At 41.9% G+C, this 20,920-nt stretch overlaps 1 protein-coding gene across 7 annotated transcripts in view; it reads left to right on the top strand.

Annotated features, from left to right (window-relative positions):
• The window catches only part of ryr1 (ryanodine receptor 1), a 604,017-nt gene that overhangs the window by 357,334 nt on the left and 225,763 nt on the right, over positions 1-20,920 (top strand). For all 7 annotated transcript variants that reach the window (XM_033014584.1, XM_033014582.1, XM_033014581.1 and 4 more), the window contains 3 exons: positions 6,197-6,274; positions 7,629-7,704; positions 11,556-11,679. In XM_033014584.1, the coding sequence (XP_032870475.1) occupies positions 6,197-6,274; positions 7,629-7,704; positions 11,556-11,679 (278 nt within the window). The remainder of the gene's footprint in view (positions 1-6,196; positions 6,275-7,628; positions 7,705-11,555; positions 11,680-20,920) is intronic.

Raw genomic sequence — 20,920 nt, 5'->3', positions numbered from 1 at the left:
ATTCGTCGGAGGGGGACATGTCTCCACCAAAGCGGAGGAGAGACAGCCGCCTGAGCTGCATTCAGCAGCTCCTGGAGCAGATGCTCCACCGGGACACGCAGCAAGAGCGCTCCCGGGGAGGAAGGACAGGTACTTCCTCCACAGTGTCTTGTGCACTGCCCTCTGTCCCCTCATTACTGGAGGCTAGCATTGGTGACCAGGGCTGGGCTGGTCTGGAACAGGGGCAGGCGGACAAATTCGGGAGTATGCCAGGGGTGCAGGAACCGGAAGAGCTGTTGGGTGTGGTGGACCGCTTTGTAGCAACCCCACGGGCTGGAGCACCGCTGGAACCAAGAATGGCGGCCAGCATCAACCATCTATCCAATAAACCATTACTGGAAAAGGTGCTCGCTGAGGTGCTGGAACAACACACAGCACCAGAAAACTGTGAGGCCCTCAAAGTAAAAAGTGTCAACAGCCAAATCTGGGGGCATGTGGGATCACACATCCGTACCCAAGAACTCAAGCTACAGCGGATCCTAAGGCTCCTGACGTCGGCCATCACAGCCTTTGCTCGTTCCGTGGAGACCACGGAGATGGATACCTGCCAGCAGGATGTGCTGGCATTAATGTGTACCACACAATTTGAGATCAACAATCTCCGGAGGGAAAACATAAGACCTGCCCTCAATCCCAAATTTGCTGGCTTGTGTAAAGCCCCAGCTGCGGAGACGGACGCGCTGCTATTTGAGAAAGATCTCAATAAAAAACTGAAGGAGATGGAGGAAGCATCAAAAACCTTCGGCCTAATGAGGGCAGGCCCCGGGACGAGCAAACCAAGACCTCCGATACCCAAGCGGCAGCACCCCACGGCATCCACCAGTCGACGTCCGAAATATGGGACTGGTGAACGCTTGGGGTCCGCACATTATCCCCAAAGATATTTTTTAGGTCAGGGCCCACAGCGGACCCCCTGGAAAATGCGCCTCCCCCCAACATCGCCAGCACGTCAGAACAGAACCTTCAGGAAAATTAAGAAACAGAATCGCCAATAACCATGGAGGTAGGTGGGTCTGGTTCCTACCAGCATATAGAAAATAAGGGTGCTTTACTAACAGGGGGGAGATTACACTTGTTTAAAGAAGCATGGGGTATGGTCACGAGTGACAAGTATATACTCAACAGCATTAGTGGATATAAAATTCAGTTTATATCAGAAAAAACGCCGCCAGTTCAACATTGGCCCCAAAGGATATTTTCTCCCTCCGTCAAAGAGCAACAGGAGGGACAAGCTGAACTGGTGAGACTTATCACAAAGGGGGTCATAGAAAAGACCAAACATGAACCCTTGGAATTTGTATCCAATATATTCACCAAAACCAAAAAAGATGGTGGATGTCGCAACATCATTGACTTAACATCACTAAACAAGTTTGTTAAGTATATACATTTCAAAATGGAAACATTTGTTACTGCTAGACAACTGATTTCCAAATGATACTACATGGCAAGCATTGATCTCAAAGATGCTTACTATCTAATACCCATACACAAGGATCATAGCAGATACCTAAAATTTATCTGGATTGGGCAGCTGTGGCAGTACAAAGCATTGCCTTATGGGCTCACTTCAGCCCCAAGATTATTCACAAAAATATTGAAGCCAGCCATGGCAATACTAAGAAAACAAAAACATATTGTCATGGCATATTTGGATGATATCCTCATAGTGGGGAAAACACTGGAACTGGCTGTGGCAGCAGTTTCAGCTACAAAACAGCTCCTTGATACTCTAGGGTTCGTCCTACATCCAGACAAATCTAAGTTAAATCCATCCACTATCATGGACTACCTGGGTTTCACAATTAACTCAGACCATATGACTGTTACCCTGCCAAGGGAGAAAATGATTGGATTAGCACAATCATGCAATAATTTAATGGTCAACAAAAGACCAACTATTCGACAAGTAGCAACAGTGATTGGTAAAATGGTAGCAGCATTTCCGGCTACACAATTGGGACCTTTGCACTATCAAAATTTACAAAGAGCAAAGGTACAGGCACTAAAACGACATAGAGGTCACTATGATCGTGTCATGATATTACCCACGGAAGCAATATCAGAGCTACAGTGGTGGACACAAAATGTTTGACATAGTTTTAGTCCTATTATCATCACTAACCCTACTTTAGTTCTTCAGACAGATGCCAGTGCTCAAGGCTGGGGAGCAACTAACTCCATATCCAGCACATGTGGTAGATGGACTAACCCAGAGTCATCATTACTATCTACACTGGGCATTAACTATTTAGAAATGTTGGGCGCCTTTTATGGTTTAAAAGCATATGCATCCAATATGCAGCACTTGCATGTTCGGTTACAAATTGATAATACTACGGTGGTGGCTTATATTAACCATATGGGCGGCATAAAATCTTTATCATGCGACAAATTGGTCAATATGATTTGGCAATGGTGTGTCGAAAGACATATTTGGCTTTCAGCTACCTATCTACCAGGTAAGCTAAACACAGTGGCAGACACCAGGTCACGCAAATTCAATGACAACATCGAATGGATGTTAAACCCTAAAGTATTTGCTAAAGTTATCAAGCAATATGGAACGCCAGATATCGATTTATTTGCATCAAGACTAAATCACCAGTTACTTATGTATGTCGCTTGGGAACCAGACCCAGAGGCAGCAGCGGTAGATGCCTTCACGCTGGATTGGGGAAAGTTCTTTTTCTATGCCTTTCCCCCCTTCTGCCTCATCAGTCGGGTACTTCGCAAAATACAGATGGACTCTGCTTCTGGTATTTTGATTGTGCCCGACTGGCCTACACAGCCATGGTTCCCAGTACTACATGACATGGTGGTAGAATCACCTATGGTGTTTCCCAGTGATCCAGGACTATTAACTCACCCAGTATCAGGCATAAGCCACCCATGCCATGAAGACATTAAACTCCTGGGTTGCAGGTTCTGAACAGACCTTACCTGGACCTGGGATTGTCCGAACAAACCATCACCACCATGTCAGCATCCCTTCGAACATCCACCAAAAGGCAGTACTTAACCAGCATCAAAAAATGGGAAAAGTACTGCCAGGAAACAGGGACAACATATGAAACAGCCACAGTAACCAACGTATTGGAGTTCCTAGCTTATCTACACCATCATGAAGGGATCAGCTACAGTGCCATCAACACAGCACGTAGTGCTCTTTCTGCTTACCTCAAACCAGCAGGACATCAGGCAATGGGATCCCATCCACTGGTGGTAAAACTTATGAGGGGCATTTATAATATTAAGCCCCCCAAGCCCAGGTATACCCATATTTGGGACATCAGTGTCGTCCTGACATACCTCAGGGAATGGCCACCAGCTAGATCCCTCAGCCTCGAGCAATCAACACTGAAGACGCTCATGCTGTTGGCACTCGTATCCGCTCAGAGGGTCCAGTCACTACACAAATTGAGACTGGACAACATGGTGACAACCCCAGATCAGATCACATTCATTCTACAAGGTCTGGTGAAACAAAGCAGGCCAGGAACATCCAATCCACTAGTGGTATTCCGGGCCTACCCACCAGAGCCACGATTGTGTGTGGTGACCCATCTACTACAGTATATAGACACAACCCACAACATCAGAGGGAGTGAACAAGCCTTATGGGTCAGCCACAAAAAACCTCATGGCCGGGTAACAAGCCAAACCATCTCAAGATGGCTAAAACAGGTACTGAAAGCTGCCGGGATAGATATTAATACCTTTAAATCTCATTCCACTAGGGCAGCGTCCACATCAACGGCAGCAAGAATGGATGTACCTATTGACCTCATTCTGAATACAGCAGGATGGTCGAGGGAATCAACATTCAGAACATTTTACAATAAACCGTTGATGAAACCTGATTTATTTGCAGCAAAGATATTAGAAGCTGCAAATATTTAATTTAAGCCCGGGGGAGCAATTTATTTTGTTATTGTTAATAAATACCTTTTTTTGTTTCTTGAAAAACAGAGTCATTGGGTAATTACGATAACACTTCCTCCCTCAAGAACTTCAGCAGTGAGTGAATAAAACTGTTACACGGTTTGAAATCACAGAGCTTTGAAATCTTCACGTAGTCACTCACGTGACTCCAAAGTAAAATAGTAAGATTAAACGAGAACTTACCAGTTTGAAGTTTGATCTGTATTTTATGAGGAGTTACGATGAGGGATTACGTGCCCTCCGCTCCCACCCTCATTATATGGATCAAACTGATAAATTGATGTCTCTTTTTCTTTACTATGTTTACTTCAAATACTTGTGTCTATCTGTGATTCCACACCGCTGCTTGGAAGTATGCCGCGCCTGCGCACTGAGCGGGTTCTTCACGTAATCCCTCATCGTAACTCCTCATAAAATACAGATCAAACTTCAAACTGGTAAATTCTCGTTTAATCTTACTATTTTTGTGGTTAACCAGTGGTTTGCACCTTGCAGTGTAGCCTCTGTATTTCTGTTCATGAAGTCTTCTGCAGACAGTGGTCATTGACAAATCCACACCTGCCTCCTGAAGAGTGTTTCTGATCTGTCCGACAAGTGTTTGTGGATTATTCTTTGTTATAGAGAAAATTCTTCTGTCGTCAGCTGTGCAGGTCTTCCTTGGCCTGCCAGTCCCTTTGTGATTAGTAAGCTCACCAGTGCTCTCTGTCTTCTTAATAATGTTCCAAGTAGTTGATTTTGGTAAGTCTAAGGTTTGCCTGATGTTTCTAACAGTTTTATTCTTGTTTCTCAGTCTCATAAGGCTTTGTTGACTTTCATTGGCACAACTTTGGTCCTCGTTGATAAACAGCAATAAAAGTTTCCAAAGGTGATGGAAAGACTGGAGGAAAGACGAGGTGCTGAGAGTTCTCTTATACCTGCATTAAGGAGACAATTAAACATACCTGAGATATTACAAATGCTGGTGAAGCCATGTGTCCCAAACATTATGGTGCCCTGAAATGGGGGGACTATGTATAAACACAGCTGTAATTTCTACATGGTGAAACCAAAATGTATAAAAATGGCCTTTATTAAAATCTGACAATGTGCACTTTAACCACATGTGATTTCTTCTATTACAAATCTCAAATTGTGAAGTGCAGAGGCAAATAGATAAATGATGGGTCTTTGTCCCAAAACATTATGGAGGTCACTGTATGTGTTGTATGCGACGGCTGACAGAGTGGTAGGTAAAAACAAGGGGGACTCTGTCTCAGTTGCGATTAGGGGGAGGGGGAGCAAGGGCGGAGCTGCATGGTACCGAGGAGACATGAGTGTGGGCCTCATTTATGATGGGAGAGGGGAACCCCCGTTCCCTAAACAATGATTACATCTCGGATGTTCTAGTATGGAACACCTCATCTTCGGTGCAGATGTGGCGTAGACTGAGGAATTGGGAGTAGGGGATAGTGTCTTTGCAGGATGCAGAGTGGGAAGAAGTGTAGTCGAGATAGTTGTGGGAGTCAGTGGGTTTGTAATAGACGTCAGTCTGTAGTCTATTTGTTGTGATGGAGATGGGAGATCAAGAAAGGGGAGGGAGATGTCAGAGATGGTCCAAGTAAATTTGAGTGCAGGATTGGTGGTGAAGTTGATGAAGTCCATGAGTTCCACATGGGTGCAGGAGGTAGCACCAATGGAGTCATCAATGTAACTGTCAAGTCAAGAGAGTTTATTGTCATGTGTCCCAGATAGGGCAATGAAATTCTTGCTTGCTGCAACACAACAGAATATTGTAGGCATAAAAACAGATCAGATCAGTGTCCATATACCATAGAATATATATACACACACACATTAATAAACAGATAAAAGTGCACTAGGCTGTTATAGTTCAGAGTTTGTTTGAATTTGTGTTTAATAGTCTGATGGGTGTGAGAAAGAGGCTGTTCCTGAACCTGGGTGTTGCAGATTTCAGGCTCCTGAAATAGAGTTTGGTATAGGGCCAGTGTACGCCTGGAACAGGGATTGTTCAATGTGCCTGATAAAGAGGCAGGCAATGTTGGGGCCCATGCGGGTGCCCATAGTTATGCCTTGGACTTGGAAGAAGAGGCAGGTGTCAAAGGAGGTTGGTGAGAATCTTTAAATTAATAGGTTTCCATAGGATTGTTGTTTCACAATGCTGTCAGTAGTTTTTTTAGATTACGTTTTTACCCTTTATTAATTACTTTTGCAGGTTGTCTATGATCCTAGTCATGGTTACAATCCGCAGCCACCCGAACTGTTGAACATGACTTTGTCTCGTGAGTTGCAGGTACGGAGCCCTAGCTTGTTTCTGCTTTTTAATTTCTCTTTTGCAACATGTAACTGGTTCACTTTTTATCTGCTCAGAAGCTGTCATTTTTACTGGTTCCAGACGCCTTGTTAAAAATTGCATTTAATTGTATTAACTGCAGTCTGGAAATAATGGTGCCAATTCATGGTCCCCGCCCCCCACCCCACAATTGCACTGAAACCTGGCTGACCTGACCTGTTTCCCCCTTCTTCCCCCTCCACTTATCTGTTTCCAATGGTTACACAATTCACAACCTGAGGTTAACAATTCAAACTCTTTATCCTCTCGAGCTCACACCTCCCTTTTCATCCATATGCTCACCTATTACAAGTGATGCTCTGTCCTGCTGCTTCTCTATCCCAGCTTTCTTTCTTGTCCCTCTATAATCAGTCTTGAGAAGGGCTCTGATCTGAAACATCACCTATCCATGTTCTCCAGGAATACTGCTGAGTTACTTAAGCATTTTGTATCTATTTTTGTCCCAATTCAGGAGCTGTGGCTACCTCTACCATATCACTTGCCTCCCAGGTTTTGAAGAATTTGCTCTAAGTTGTTTAAAGTTTGTTTCACAATGCGTGGCAGAGTCAAGAGACTTGCTGTCGCTTGGCTGACGAGGCTGAGCTAAATTATCCACGTACAAATTAGTATAAAATGGTGCTCAGATATGTTTGGTTATCATATTGTTGAAGTTTAATAATGATGATTATTCACAGTGATATATAATGTAAAACTATGCATTGTTTTAAGGAGCTCTCTGACCTCTCGTGGTTCAGGTTTCAGTATACATTCTTTACTCTTTTCCTTTTCAAAGTCTTTCTCAGAGACTGCTTAAATATTTGCAGATGTTGTCAAAATCAAAGATCCTATAGCGGAGCAAGATAGACCACTCCTGCTAAATGCAATGGGCTGACTTGTAGTACACAACGGAGCAGAACGTGGGTCTTTTTTTCATCCATTTCAGTAACCCAACCAGACTTTCGGTATCCCTCTTGCAGTGTAATCAATGTTGCGGGGGGACAGTTTGTGTTAATAAACTATAATTCTGAAAATGAGGAGAAGATTTTTACCAAATAACTTTTATTTTTACGAGGATGTTTCCGTAACCGGCTTCCGTCTCCACACTAGTACCTTTGCTCCGCTGTGGGATCTTTGGTGTGGAGACGGAAGCCGGTTACGGAAATGGGGCCGAAAATTACTCATGAATCTGTCCATGACCGTACTACATCTTTTTCGTCGAGTGGTCTATAGCATCTTTGGTCAAAATGGCTCACATCCACTCTTTAACACGTTAGTCTTTGTTAATTGCCCCAAAATGCACTCTTGTATTTTGTAGTCAATGGCAGAGCAACTTGCTGAAAACTACCACAACACATGGGGTCGGAAGAAGAAGCTGGAACTACAAGCCAAAGGTTAGATTATATGATCAAAATGCTTTAAAAAAAAATAATGTACAGGTATGAAACATTTATCTGTCAGGGGTTATGGAGAAAACACAAGAGAATAGTGTTAGGAGGCAGATATAGATCAGCCAAGATTAAATGGCGGAGTAGTCTTGATGGGCTGAATGGCTTAATTCTGCTTCTATCACATGACCCTATGACATTTTCAATCACAGTAAAATAAGCACAAGTTTTGTTTAATTGTTTGTGTAAAGCTAATTGGTTACACTATGTTTAGCAATATCAATATGGAGACTTTACAGGTGCAACAATTATGATTCACATTTCAGGACTTAGAAGTTCCTTGGGTCAACTTCAAACCAATGTTGTTATACAGTTCAAAATTGGCTTGAACATAGAACAGTACAGCACAGGAACAGGCCCTTCGGCCCACAATGTTTGTGCTGGACATGATGCCAATACCAACCATTATCCTCATGCACACAATTCATATTATCCATTCTCTGCATATCCATGTGTTTTTCCAAAGTCTCTTAAATACCACTGTCATATCTGTCCACCAGCATCCCCGGTAATGTGTTCCAGGCCACCACTACCCTCTGCAATAATAAAACTTGCCCCACACATCTCCTTAAAGCTTTGCCCTTTTCACGTAAAAGCTACACCCTCCAGTATTTGATTTTTCCATCCTGGGAAATGGGTTCTGACTATCTACCCTATTATGCCTCCCATAATTTTATCTACTTCTATCAGGTCTCCCCACAACTTCAGGCATTCCAGAGTAAATAATCCAAGTCGGTCCAACCTGTAGGTAATACCTCCTTAAGGTTTAAGGGTTGTTAGATGACTGTGACTGTTAAAATTATGATGACCATAAATAGTAAGATGCTTTTCCCCAGAGCAAATATGCTAAAACTCTGGGCTGCAGATTTAAGGTAATGAGTATGGGGTGTAGAGGTGATTTGTGGAAGAATTGTGTTCATCCAGGGGTGATTGGAATTTCAGACACATTACTCTTGTGAATAGTGAATGTGTGTGCACTGCAGGGTCAGTGCTGGATCCACTGTTATTTGTTATGTACATTAATGACTTGGCTGACAATGTGGTGACCATTATTAGCAACCTTGCAAATGACATTACAATTGATTGCATAGTGCACAGTAAAAGGCCTGTCCCACTTGGCCGTCATTTACACGACAGGCCGGTAGTGAGTGACGCGCGACGGTCGCGTGCGTCATGCGTCCGCACAGCCGTCTGGAGCGCGTGACGTCATTTGAAGATAGACACAAAATGCAGGAGTAACTCAGCGGGACCGGCAGCATCTCTGGAGTGAAGGAATGGATGATGTTTCGGGTCGAGACTCTTCTTCAGTCTGAAGAAGGGTCTCGGCCCGAAACGTCACCCATTGCTTCTCTCCAGAGATGCTGCCGGTCCCGCTGAGTTACTCCAGCATGTTGTGTGTATCTTCAAATGACGTCACGCGCTCCAGACGGCTGTGCAGACGCATGATGACGCGCGCGACCGTCTTGGCCCCGCTCTGGGAGTAGGAGTGGGTGCGGATCCGGATCCGCAATGGCCGTGAGCCCCAGGCCGAGCTCGGTGATCGTTTGCCTGCTTCTGCTGCTGCTTTGGCCGTCAGTTACGCGACAAGCCGGTGGCGCGCGAAGATTTCGTGCAGGACGAAGTCCACACTCCTCCACGCCACTCCACACTCCTCCACACCGCTCCATGCACCTGTCCCACGCTACCCACACGCTAGCAGGTCGCGTAAATGGCGTGTGAATGACGGCCAAGTGGGACAGGCCCTTAATGAAGGATAACTAAGTTCACCACACGATCTATATCAATTGGGAAGGTGGGTCAAGCAATGGGAAAAAGAAATTTAACTCTGATAACTGTGATTTTGGTATTCCAAATGAGGGAAAGATTTACACAGTAACTGTAGAGACCTGGAGAGTGCGGTAGAACAAAGATATCGAGGCGTTCAGATGCATAGTTCCCTGAAAGTGGCCAGTCAGGTGGGGAGTGAGATGAAGAAGGTCTTTGGCACTTTTTGGCAGACCTTTGTTTGGCATGCTTGCCTTCTTTGGGATGGCAATGTCCAAACGTTGAGACATCATGATACAGCTGTTGGTGAGACCGCACTGGCAGTACTGTGTGCAGGTCTGGTTGTTCAGCTACAGGAAGGATAGCATTAAGTTGGAAAGGGTGTAGAACAAATCCACCAGGATGTTACCGGTACTTGCAGACTTGAGTTATCGATTAATTCTGGATATGCTGGGAGTGTCGAAAACTGTCCTTGTTGAAGTGTACAAAAACATGAAGGGCATGGATAAGATTTTTCCCTGGGTAGAAGGCATTCGTTTCAACTGAGAGATTTAAGAGGGACCACAGTGGCAATGTTTTTCACAAAGAAAGTGGTCCATATCTGGAATGAGCTGCCCAAGGAAGCTATAGAAACAGATACAATTAATACTTTCACAAGGCATTGCACAGATATATGGAGAGGAAGGGTTTAAGGGGATGTAACCAAATGAAGGCAAATGGGACTAGCCCAGTATGCTGTCTTGGTCAGCATGGACAAGTTGGGCCAAAGGGCCATGACTCTGTAATGTCCAGAATCTTCCAGGCTGCTACTGCTGATGTCTGCCGCACCTCACAATTTGCTGCACGCTGCTACATGTGCTAGGTTATTTAAAGTCCATACTCCAGATGATTTTCCATCAACCCACAGAAGCATACTGCAGATGTAACCCTAAAGTGTGGGCATTAATGCTTTTACAGGGTTCTCCCTGGCAACCTCCTGCCAGGTGTACTTAGCTGTAGACACTTTCAATTTCTCTCTATTTTTATCTGCTCTTTATCCTTGAATCGCTTTAGAAAGGAACTGCAGATGCAGACATTTAGCAAACATAGACAAAAGTGCTGGAGGAACTGAGAAATTCAGGCAGCATCTCTCGAGCTAAAGGATGGGAGCCATTGACACCCATCCTTTTGCTCCAGATGCCTCATCCGCTGAGTTACTCCAGCATTTTGTGTCTATCTTCACTTTATTCTCATTTTCGGACACATACGATTTCATTTATTTATAGATATTGTTTATGACACTTTATAAATATTCTTGTTTTGTTTTTTGTATGCTGTTTCACACTTGCTTTTTATTCTTTAATTCTGTTCGAAATAAAGAATTAATAATAATAATAATAATAATTCTTTCTCATTTTGTTTCTGTTATTTCCTTTGTCTATTATTTTTCTCTTTTTCAACTGCTTTCACATTTTTCATGCTATGTCTTTACTCGTGGCACCATTCACCTTTTCTTCAGTTTCTCTTTCCACTGCATTTACACTCATTTTCATTTTAATTGTCTTTTAGATGTAACCCTCATTTTGTAACTATTCCCTAACTCCTCCATGATGCTTCTCACTGAACAAAAATATCGACTCCAGATTTTTATTTTCCAGCTCAAGTTTTGCTCAGTAGACGATTTCAAAAGGGATGATGCCACAAGGCTTGATTCTATGTGATTGCAGTCCATCTTCGATTGCTTCAGCGTAGACACAAGCCCTTCGACCCAACTCATCCATACTGAGCAAATGCCTATACTAGAGTTGACGAATAGAAGGGAAATTTGATAACAGTTACTATTATATTCACTATATTCTTATGAAATCAAAAATGATCTTTATCTTTTCCTCCTTTCTCACACCCATAGCCCGACTAATCATTCCTATAATTCTTTTATTCTGCAATATTTTGTAGCCTGCTTTTCAAATTCATGTCTTGACTCCTGTTTATGTTGTTATTTTGTATCCCATTTCTTCTGCTTACAATGTATACCTTTATTTGTTTTTCATTAGGTGGAGGAAGTCATCCACTTTTGGTGCCATATGATACATTGACAGCGAAAGAAAAAGCTCGGGACAGGGAGAAAGCTCATGAACTGCTCAGATTCTTGCATATGCATGGATATGCTGTAACAAGGTAAATGTATCTGTAATCCGTATAAGCATTAATTACTTGCCACATTCCTATGTAAGAGATTTAATAACATGTACATTAATTATCACGGGACTGATTGGGGATCCAATCAGTCCCCTAAGTTACAAACATCTGACTCATGGGCGACCCTACATACAATTGAGCTCCCATAATATTTTTCAATTTCTTTTTTTTTTTTTTTTAAATGTATTTATTTATTAGAAGTAGACATATTATACAATGTAGTTACATATTATAGTAGAAAAAAAACTTTTCATATACATCAGTCATACATTATTAAAATTTTCCATTATCAATTACTTCTGCTTCTAGTATTTTTATTTTTTATAGAAAGCGAGAAAAAGAGAGGGTAGAAAGTTACAAATAAAAAAGAAAGCAAAAAAAAAACACATCAGAAAAACAAGGGAGGTGGAATGGGTTACCTGTGATACATCAATGGAGATAGGTTCGTAGGTTATAAAGTATAGAGTATAGTTTTTCATCTGTTCCTGAGTTCAAGTTTCAGCTGGGTCCTCGTGCTGTGCCAGTCTATCCCTTCAGATAGTTAATGAATGGAGCCCAAATTTTATGGAAAAGATCTTGTTTGTCCATTAAGACAAGTCTAATTCTTTCTAAGTATAGGGTCTCCGACATTTCCGTAATCCACATTTTGATTGTGGGGGTTGTAGGGCCTTTCCAAAATTTTAATATTAATTTTTTTCCGGTTATTATACTGTAATTGAGGAAGTTTCTTTGGTTTGTTGTGAGTGTTAAGCTTTGTTCTGATATTCCAAGTATTATTAATTTTGTGTCTGGGTCCAGTTTTGTATTAATAACTTTTGAAGTTATTTCAAAAATATCTGTCCAGAAATGTTTAAGTTTTATACAGTTTGCAAAAGTATGTGTTAAATTAGCCTCTAAATGTAGACATTTATCACAAATAGGAGAGATTTGTGGGAAGATTCTAATTAGTTTTATTTTAGAGAAGTGTAGTCTATGTAAGACCTTGAATTGTATTAAAATATGTCTGGCATTTAATGAACATTGATGTATTTGTTGTAAACTTTCGTCCCACATATCTTTCGTGATAGGATGATCTATTTCAATTTCCCATTTGTATCTATGTAGTTCGGTCGGTATATTTTTCAATTTCAAAGTCCAATGTACATACACATATTTATCTTTACTAATAGCACTGGTTTTCTTTCTCTCGTCACCTTGCGCTATTGCCCGTTTTTGTAAGACCTATGTGATTTTAATGTAACATTAAAATACTGTGGCAGTATGGTTACTATATCAAGTGAATTTTATGTATTTTCCAATGCATGGACAAAATATGGACATCTGGAAAAACAAAACCCATTTGTTACCCAGGAATGTGCTGTAGTCAGCATGGCTTTGTGCCTGGGAAAACATGATTGTGATTTGTTTTCCTTTGATGAGGTGACTTGAAGGTGTGGTGGTACGGTAGTGTGGGGTTAGAGTTATTTTCCAACTGGAGGCCTGTGACAATGAGTGAGCCTCAGGGTTCGGTGCTGGCTCCACTGTTGTTGATTATTTATATTAATGATTTGGATGAGAACTGGATTATACTAAAATTGGTGGTATGGTGGACAGCAAAGGAGATTATCTATGATTCCAAAAGGATCTTGATCAACTGGGCCAATAATCCAATAAATGGCAGATGGAGCTTAATTAAGTGTTGCATCTTTTCAAGCCAAGCCAGGACAGGACTTGCACAGTAAACAGTAGAGCCCTGAGGAGTATTGTAGAACTAAGAGACCAAGGGGTGTAGATGTATCGTTCCATGAAAGTGGCGACAAAAGGTTCTGAAGAGGGTATTTGGCATTCTTGATTTCAGCGGTCAGGGGAGTGAGTACAGCAGTTGAGCAGGTCATGTTGCAACTATATAAGATGGTGGTAAGACCATGTTTGGAGTAGTGTGTACAGTTTTGGTCATCTTGCTATAGGAAGGAAGTCAATAAACTGGAAAAGGTACAATATAGTTTTATAAGTATGTTAATCATCTTGAGGGTTTGTGTTATAAGGAGAGGCTAGATAGTCAAGAGTTTTTTTCCCCAGGGCATGGTGTCTAAAACTAGAGGATGTAGGTTTAAGGTGAGATGGGATAGATTTGAAAAGGACCCAAGAGGCAATGTTTTCACATGGTAAAGGGCCCTGGGGAGAGTAGAAGAGCAGTATTGGCACATAATTCCCTGTAAGTGGCGACATGAGTAGACTGGCGAGTGAAGAGATATTTCCAAGCTTGCCTTCATTGGTCAGTGTATTGAGTACTGGACATGATGTCATACTACAGTTGTACTGAACGCTGGTGAGACCACATTTGGAATATTGCATGCAGTTCTAGTCGTTCTGCAGTTGAAATGATGTCATTAAGCTGGAAAGACTGAAAGAAAAGATTTACCAGGACGTTACAAGGATGCAGCGCTTGAATTACTAGGAGAGGCTGGATAGGCTATCATTTTTTCCCTTGGAATTTAGGAGATAACCTTGTACAGGTATACAAAATCATGAGAGGCGTAGATGAAGAGTTAAGAGTGTTCTATTGTTATATGTCCCAAAACGGAACAATGAAAATCTTACGTGCAGCAGCACATCAGATATGTATACAACAAAATTAACAACAAAAAAAGTTCAATATATATAATAATAGTGCAAAGATACAAACAATGTCCTTAAGTCTATGTAGTTTGGAGCTTATTTGGAGGTTGTAGTATATATCAGCCTGTTAGTTGTAGGGAAGTAGCTGCTTCTGGACAGTTTTCAGGCCTCTATATCTTCTTCCCAATGACATGAGTGAAGTGAGAGTGTGGGCACGGTGATGTGGGTCTCTGACAATGCTGGCTGCCTTTTTGAGACAGCGACTCATGTAGATCCCTTCGATGGTGGGGAGGTCAGTACCCTCGATGGACTGGGCAGCATTAACCACTTTATGCAGTCTTTGTTCCTAGGCATTCAAGTTGCCAAACCAGGCCATGATGCAACCAGTCAATATGAGTAATGGGATAGTGTAGGACTGAAATGCAAGGAATATAATTGGTAAAGCTGATGAACTTTGTCTAGGTTAGTGCTTCAAATTATAATGTCGTGACCATTACGGAAACTTGGTTGTGAGCGGGATATGACTAGTAGCTAAACATGTCTGGGTTTTGATGTTTCGGACGAGACAGAGCAGGGGGTAAAAGAGGTGGAGGAGTTGCTTTATTAACCAGGGAGAATGCCGCAGCGGTACTCGGAGAGGACATACTAGCGGGCTCATCTTCTGAGATATTATGGGTTGAGCCCAAAAATAAGAAAGGATTAATTACTCTAATGGGATTATATTAAAGGCACCCAATAGCCAGCAGGAGATGGGGGATCAGATATGTAAACAGATTACAGAAGGATGCAAGAACCATAGGGTTGTGATAGTGGGTGATGTTCACTTCCCAATATTGACTGGGACTTACAACTGGAGATTTGGATGGGGCAGAATTTGTTAGGTATATCCAAGATGGGATGCTTAAACAGTATATGGATAGTCCGACTCGAGGAGGGAACATACTGGATTGGACCTTGTGTTGAGAAACAAGCCTGGCCGGGTGACCTGTGTCGAAGTGTTTTAGAGATAGTGGTCACAACTGTTTTGAATAGTAATAGGTCTGAGACCAGTGTGTGCCGCAGGGATTCTTGTTGTATCCCCTGTTGTTTGTTATATATATATATTCACAATTTGGATAAGAATGTAGATGGCTTGATTAGTAAGTTTGTGGATGATAACAGAATTGGTGGACAATGAAGAAGCTTTGATAAGGTTACAATGGAATCCAGAACAACTGGGAAAGTGTATAAAGGAACGGCAGATAGAATTTCTCAAACAAATGTAATGAAGCATTTGGTAAGTTAAACCAGGCCAAGAGATTCACAGTGAATGACAGGACCTTGGGAAGTGTTGTAAAACTATAGTTGACACAAGTATAATATTCCCTGAAAGTGGCAACACAGGTAGACAAGGTAGTGATGACGGCATAAATTCACACAATACTCCCAGCTTGGAGTATTGTGTGAACTTCTGGTTGCCTTACTAGAGGAAGGATGTGATTAAGCTGAGATGAGGTGGATGGTTACAGCTTGTTCCAGGGTAGGGGAATCTCAAACTAGATGGCATATGTTCAGGTTGAGAAGAGAAAAATTTAAAGAGGACCTGAGTGGCATGTTTATCCGACACAGAGAGTGGTGGGTATATGGAACATGGTGACTGGAATGTAGTAGACCTGGAATCAATTACAGTGATGAAAATACATTTGGATGGGTTTATGGATAGGAAATTTTAGGATGCGAACTAAGTTCATACATATTGGACTCAAGTCAGTTGATCATCATGGACAAATAAGTAGGAAAGAACTGCAGATGCTGGTTTAAATCAAAGGTAGACACAAAATGCTGGAGTAATTCGGAAGGACTGGCAGCATCTCTGGAGAGAAGGAATGGGTGGCGTTTCGGGTCGAGACCTCTCTTCAGACTGATGGTGGGTCACCCATTCCTTCTAGACAAATAAGTGCCTGTTTCTGTGTTGTATAACATTATGACAGGAGGGGCTGTGAAAAGTAGGAATACAAGGATTCCCTCTGCATAACATTTTAGAGAAGGAGTATAATTAAATGATTCAATGCTTAAGCATTTCTATTAAAGAAAAGGCACAACAACATTTTAATCATCATGTAGCTTTTCCTTCTTCACCTCCAAGAGATCCAAAATAGTATATGTTGCATGTATGCGCATTGTAGCGTGAGACATGCAAACTGCTATATTGAGTATGTACAGTCTTACACAACACAAATGCAGTGGAAGCAGGTTATCACATCAGTTGGCTTGCCATACTGATTTGATGTCACTACTGCTATTTTGCTGCTCATTTCTCCAGTTATTGTCCATACAAAGCTGAAGAAAACAGCGCACATTTGCTGCTACTTGAAATTAATCAAACATTTCAAAGTTAATTGTTGGTTAATTTCTTCTGATTTAGTTTAGTTTTGTGATACAGCGCGGAAACAGGCCCTTCGGCCCGCCGAGTCCGCACCTACCAGCGATCCCCGCACATTAACACTATCCTACACCACAAGGGATAATTTACATTTATACCAAGCCAATTAAGCTACAAACCTGTATGTCCTTGCAGTGTGGGAGGAAACCGAAGATCTCAGAGAAAACCCACGCAGCTTGCGTGAAGTAGGTCACGGGGAGAACGTACAAACATTGTACAGACAAGCCCCCACAGTCAGGATCGAACCCAGGTCTCTGGCGCTGTCAGGCAGTAGCTCTACCTGCTGCGCCACCGTGCCTCCCACTGTTGTATGTTGAAATATTTAAATTGATCAAGATACAGAAGTCTACACTGAATGGTGTGCAAAAAGCTAAATGGTATTTTGCTGAGTTGCAACCTTGGAATAGAACAAGGAGTGCTTTCTCAGCTGGACATACAAGGGACTGCAGATGCGGGACTCTTGATTGAAAATAATGAACCACTGGAGGAACTGTAGGTCAGGCAGCACCTGTAGAGGGAAATGGACAGACGATATTTTGAGCCGTGACCATCTTCATACTGATGGAATAGAGAGGAGGTAGCAGGTAGAAAGAGGTGAAGGGAAGGTGTGATACTCTTAGCCCCCTGAGTTCACATGGCTCACTAACACTAATCCTACATCAACCTCACATTCTCATCAACTCTCCCCAGATTCCACCACGCACCTACAAACAAGGAGCATTTACACCAGCTGTAGGAGCCATTAAGCTTGTCAGTATATTATAGCCATGTCTATTTAACATTTTTAATATTTTAATTTGTATCTGTATATATGCTTCTAGGTGGGATTTAAGACGTAGAGGGGTGTGCCTATATCTGAAGAGGCTAGCGCAGGCTCGTTAATTTAGTTTCAGTTTACCTCGTGGGATTGTATGAATAACAGTTTTTGCCAATGGCCGAGCCATCAGCTGAGCCGAGAGCTATGAGTCATGGACATGATTACGGGCTTGGAGCAAGTTTATGATATGATTGGGACAGCTATGAAGGACGGAAAGTGACTATATCATTGTTTTGTAATATTTCAATGAAAACTAATTAATCACGTTTCAATGACTGGAAGACTTATTCTTATTATCTCTGGAGCTCGGTGAGTGCGTGAACTATATCTCCACTACATAGTTTCAATATAATTATGAAGAGGGTCAGAACTGGACCTAGGGTTGAGATTTTTGATTGGAGAAAGGCTAACTTTGAGGAGATGCGAAAGGATTTAAAAAGAGTGAATTGGGACATTTTGTTTGATGGGAAGGATGTGGAGGAGAAATGGAGGACATTTAAAAATGAATTTTTAAGAGTACAGAATCTTTATGTCCCTGTTCGGTTGAAAGGAAATAGTAAAAATTAGAAAGAGCCATGGTTTTCAAGGGAAATTGGACTGTTTGGAAAAAGAGAGAGATCTACAATAATTATAGGCAGCATGGAGTAAATGAGGTGCTTGAGGAGTATAAAGAATGTAAAAAGAATCTTAAGAAAGAAATTAGAAAAGCTAAAAGAAGATATGAGGTTGCTTTGGCAAGTAAGCTGAAAGTAAATCCAAAGGGTTTCTACAGCTATATTAATAGCAAAAGGATAACGAGGGATAAAATTGGTCCATTAGAGAGTCAGAGTGGACAGCTATCTGCAGAGCCAAAAGAGATGGGGGAGATATTGAACAATTTCTTTTCTTCGGTATTCACCAAGGAGAAGGATATTGAATTATGTGAGGTAAGGCAAACAAGTAGAGTAGCTATGGAAACTATGAGATTCAAAGAAGAGGAAGTACTGACACTTTTGAAAAATATAAACGTGGATAAGTCTCCATGTACTGACTGGATATTCCCTAGGACATTGAGGGAAGTTAGAGTAGAAATAGCAGGGGCTATGACAGAAATATTTCAATTGTCATTAGAAACGGGAATAGTGCCGGAGGATTGGCGTACTGCGCATGTTGTTCCATTGTTTAAAAAGGGTTCTAAGAGTAAACCTAGCAATTATAGACCTGTTAGTTTGACGTCAGAGGTGGGCAAATTAATGGAAAGGATACTTAGAGATAATATATATAAGCATCTGGATAAACAGGGTCTGATTAGGAACAGTCAGCATGGATTTGTGCCTGGAAGGTCATGTTTGACTAATCTTCTTGAATTTTTTAAAGAGGTCACTAGGGAAATTGATGAGGGTAAAGCAGTGGATGTTGTCTATATGGACTTCAGTAAGGCCTTTGACAAGGTTCCTCATGGAAGATTGGTTAAGAAGGTTCAATTGTTGGGTATTAAAGGTAGAGTAGCAAGATGGATTCAACAGTGGCTGAATGGGAGATGCCAGAGAGTAATGGTGGATGGCTGTTTGTCAGGTTGGAGGCCGGTGACTAGTGGGGTGCCACAGGGATCTGTGTTGGGTCCCCTGTTGTTTGTCATGTACATCAATGATCTGGATGATGGTGTGGTAAATTGGATTAGTAAGTATGCAGATGATACTAAGATAGGTGGGGTTGTGGATAATTAAGTAGATTTTCAAAGTCTACAGAGAGATTTAGGCCATTTGGAAAAGGCTGAAAGATGGCAGATGGAGTTTAATGCTGATAAGTGTGAGGTGCTACATCTTGGCAGGACAAATCAAAATAGGACATAAATGGTAGTGAGTTGAGGAATGCAGTTGAACAGAGGGATCTAGGAATAACTGTGCACAGTTCCCTGAAGGTGGAATCTCATGTAGATAGGGTAGAAAAGAAAGCTTTTGGTGTGCTGGCCTATATAAATCAGAGCATTGAGTATAGAAGTTGGGATGTAATGTTAAAATTGTACAAGGCATTGGTGAGGCCAATTCTGGAGTATGGTGTACAATTTTGGTCGCCTAATTATAGGAAGGATGTCAACAAAATGGAGAGAGTACAGAGGAGATTTACTAGAATGTTGCCTGGGTTTCAGCAACTAAGTTACAGAGAAAGGTTGAACAAGTTAGGTCTTTATTCTTTGGAACGCAGAAGGTTAAGGGGGGACTTGATAGAGGTCTTTAAAATGATGAGAGGGATAGACAGAGTTGACGTGGATAAGCTTTTCCCATTGAGAGTAGGGAAGATTCAAACAAGAGGACATGACTTGAGAATTAAGGGACAGAGGTTTAGGGGTAACATGAGGGGGAACTTCTTTACTCAGAGAGTGGTAGCTGTGTGGAATGAGCTTCCAGTGGAAGTGGTAGAGGCAGGTTTGATTTTATCATTTAAAAATAAATTGGATAGGTATATGGACGGGAAACGAATGGAGGGTTATGGTCTGAGTGCAGGTAGATGGGACTAGGGAAGAATAAATGTTCGGCACGGACTAGAAGGGCCGAGTTGGCCTGTTTCCGTGCTGTAATTGTTATATGGTTATATGGTTACATCCTACGAGAAGTTATGGCTATCAAAGTTGGACATTGGGAATGTTACTAAAACTGCCATTATACCAGCCAATTAAATTACCAACCCGCAAGTCTTTGGGATGCTGGAGTGCCTGGGAGAAACCCACACAGTCACAGGGAGGACAGGCAAACACCTCCCATCCAGAACCCTAGTTTAGGTTTGGACCTGACATCAAAGCAATACTTGGCTGTTTGTTAAGTAAGCTACTGCCACTGAACTTCGGGTAGGATCAACATTGACTATTTCACCTCATGGAGTCCGGTGACAGGATGGGAAGATAAACACCAGCATCAGCCACTTGGCGTGTCCCAAACGTATAGCGAGTATGGAGAAATCTAAGACTTAACTTCCCTGGACGACAGAGGTCGCCCCTTGAAAAGCTCCAATTTGCTTGATTTGGCAATAAATGAAGGAAAAATTGGAATAGGAGGTAAAGCATGCCAGAAATAGGAAAATAGATAGAAAGAGTTTATTTTGATTTTTTTCAGTAAGTTAGCAGAGCGTTGGTCCTGTGGAATAAATAATGAGGGAAAAAAGGAGAATGCTGATGATTTGAACTATTACTTCATTATAGAGGATATGAGTAAGATCCCTGAAACTGCTATAAATTTAGGGATTGGAAGCAAGAGGAAATTAGAAACATTATAACCAATAGGGCTTGATGCTGACATCTCAGAGTCATGTAGTCATAGAATCATACTGCACAGAAACAGGCCCTTCGACCCAAATCATCCATGCCACCGAAGATGCCTCATCTAGGCGAGTCCCATTTACCCATATGG

This window comes from Amblyraja radiata, chromosome 41 (assembly GCF_010909765.2).
Source record: "Amblyraja radiata isolate CabotCenter1 chromosome 41, sAmbRad1.1.pri, whole genome shotgun sequence".
Lineage (NCBI taxonomy): Eukaryota > Metazoa > Chordata > Chondrichthyes > Rajiformes > Rajidae > Amblyraja > Amblyraja radiata.
Note: the sequence above shows the minus strand (reverse complement) of the source record. Positions and strands in the feature narration are given on the sequence as shown.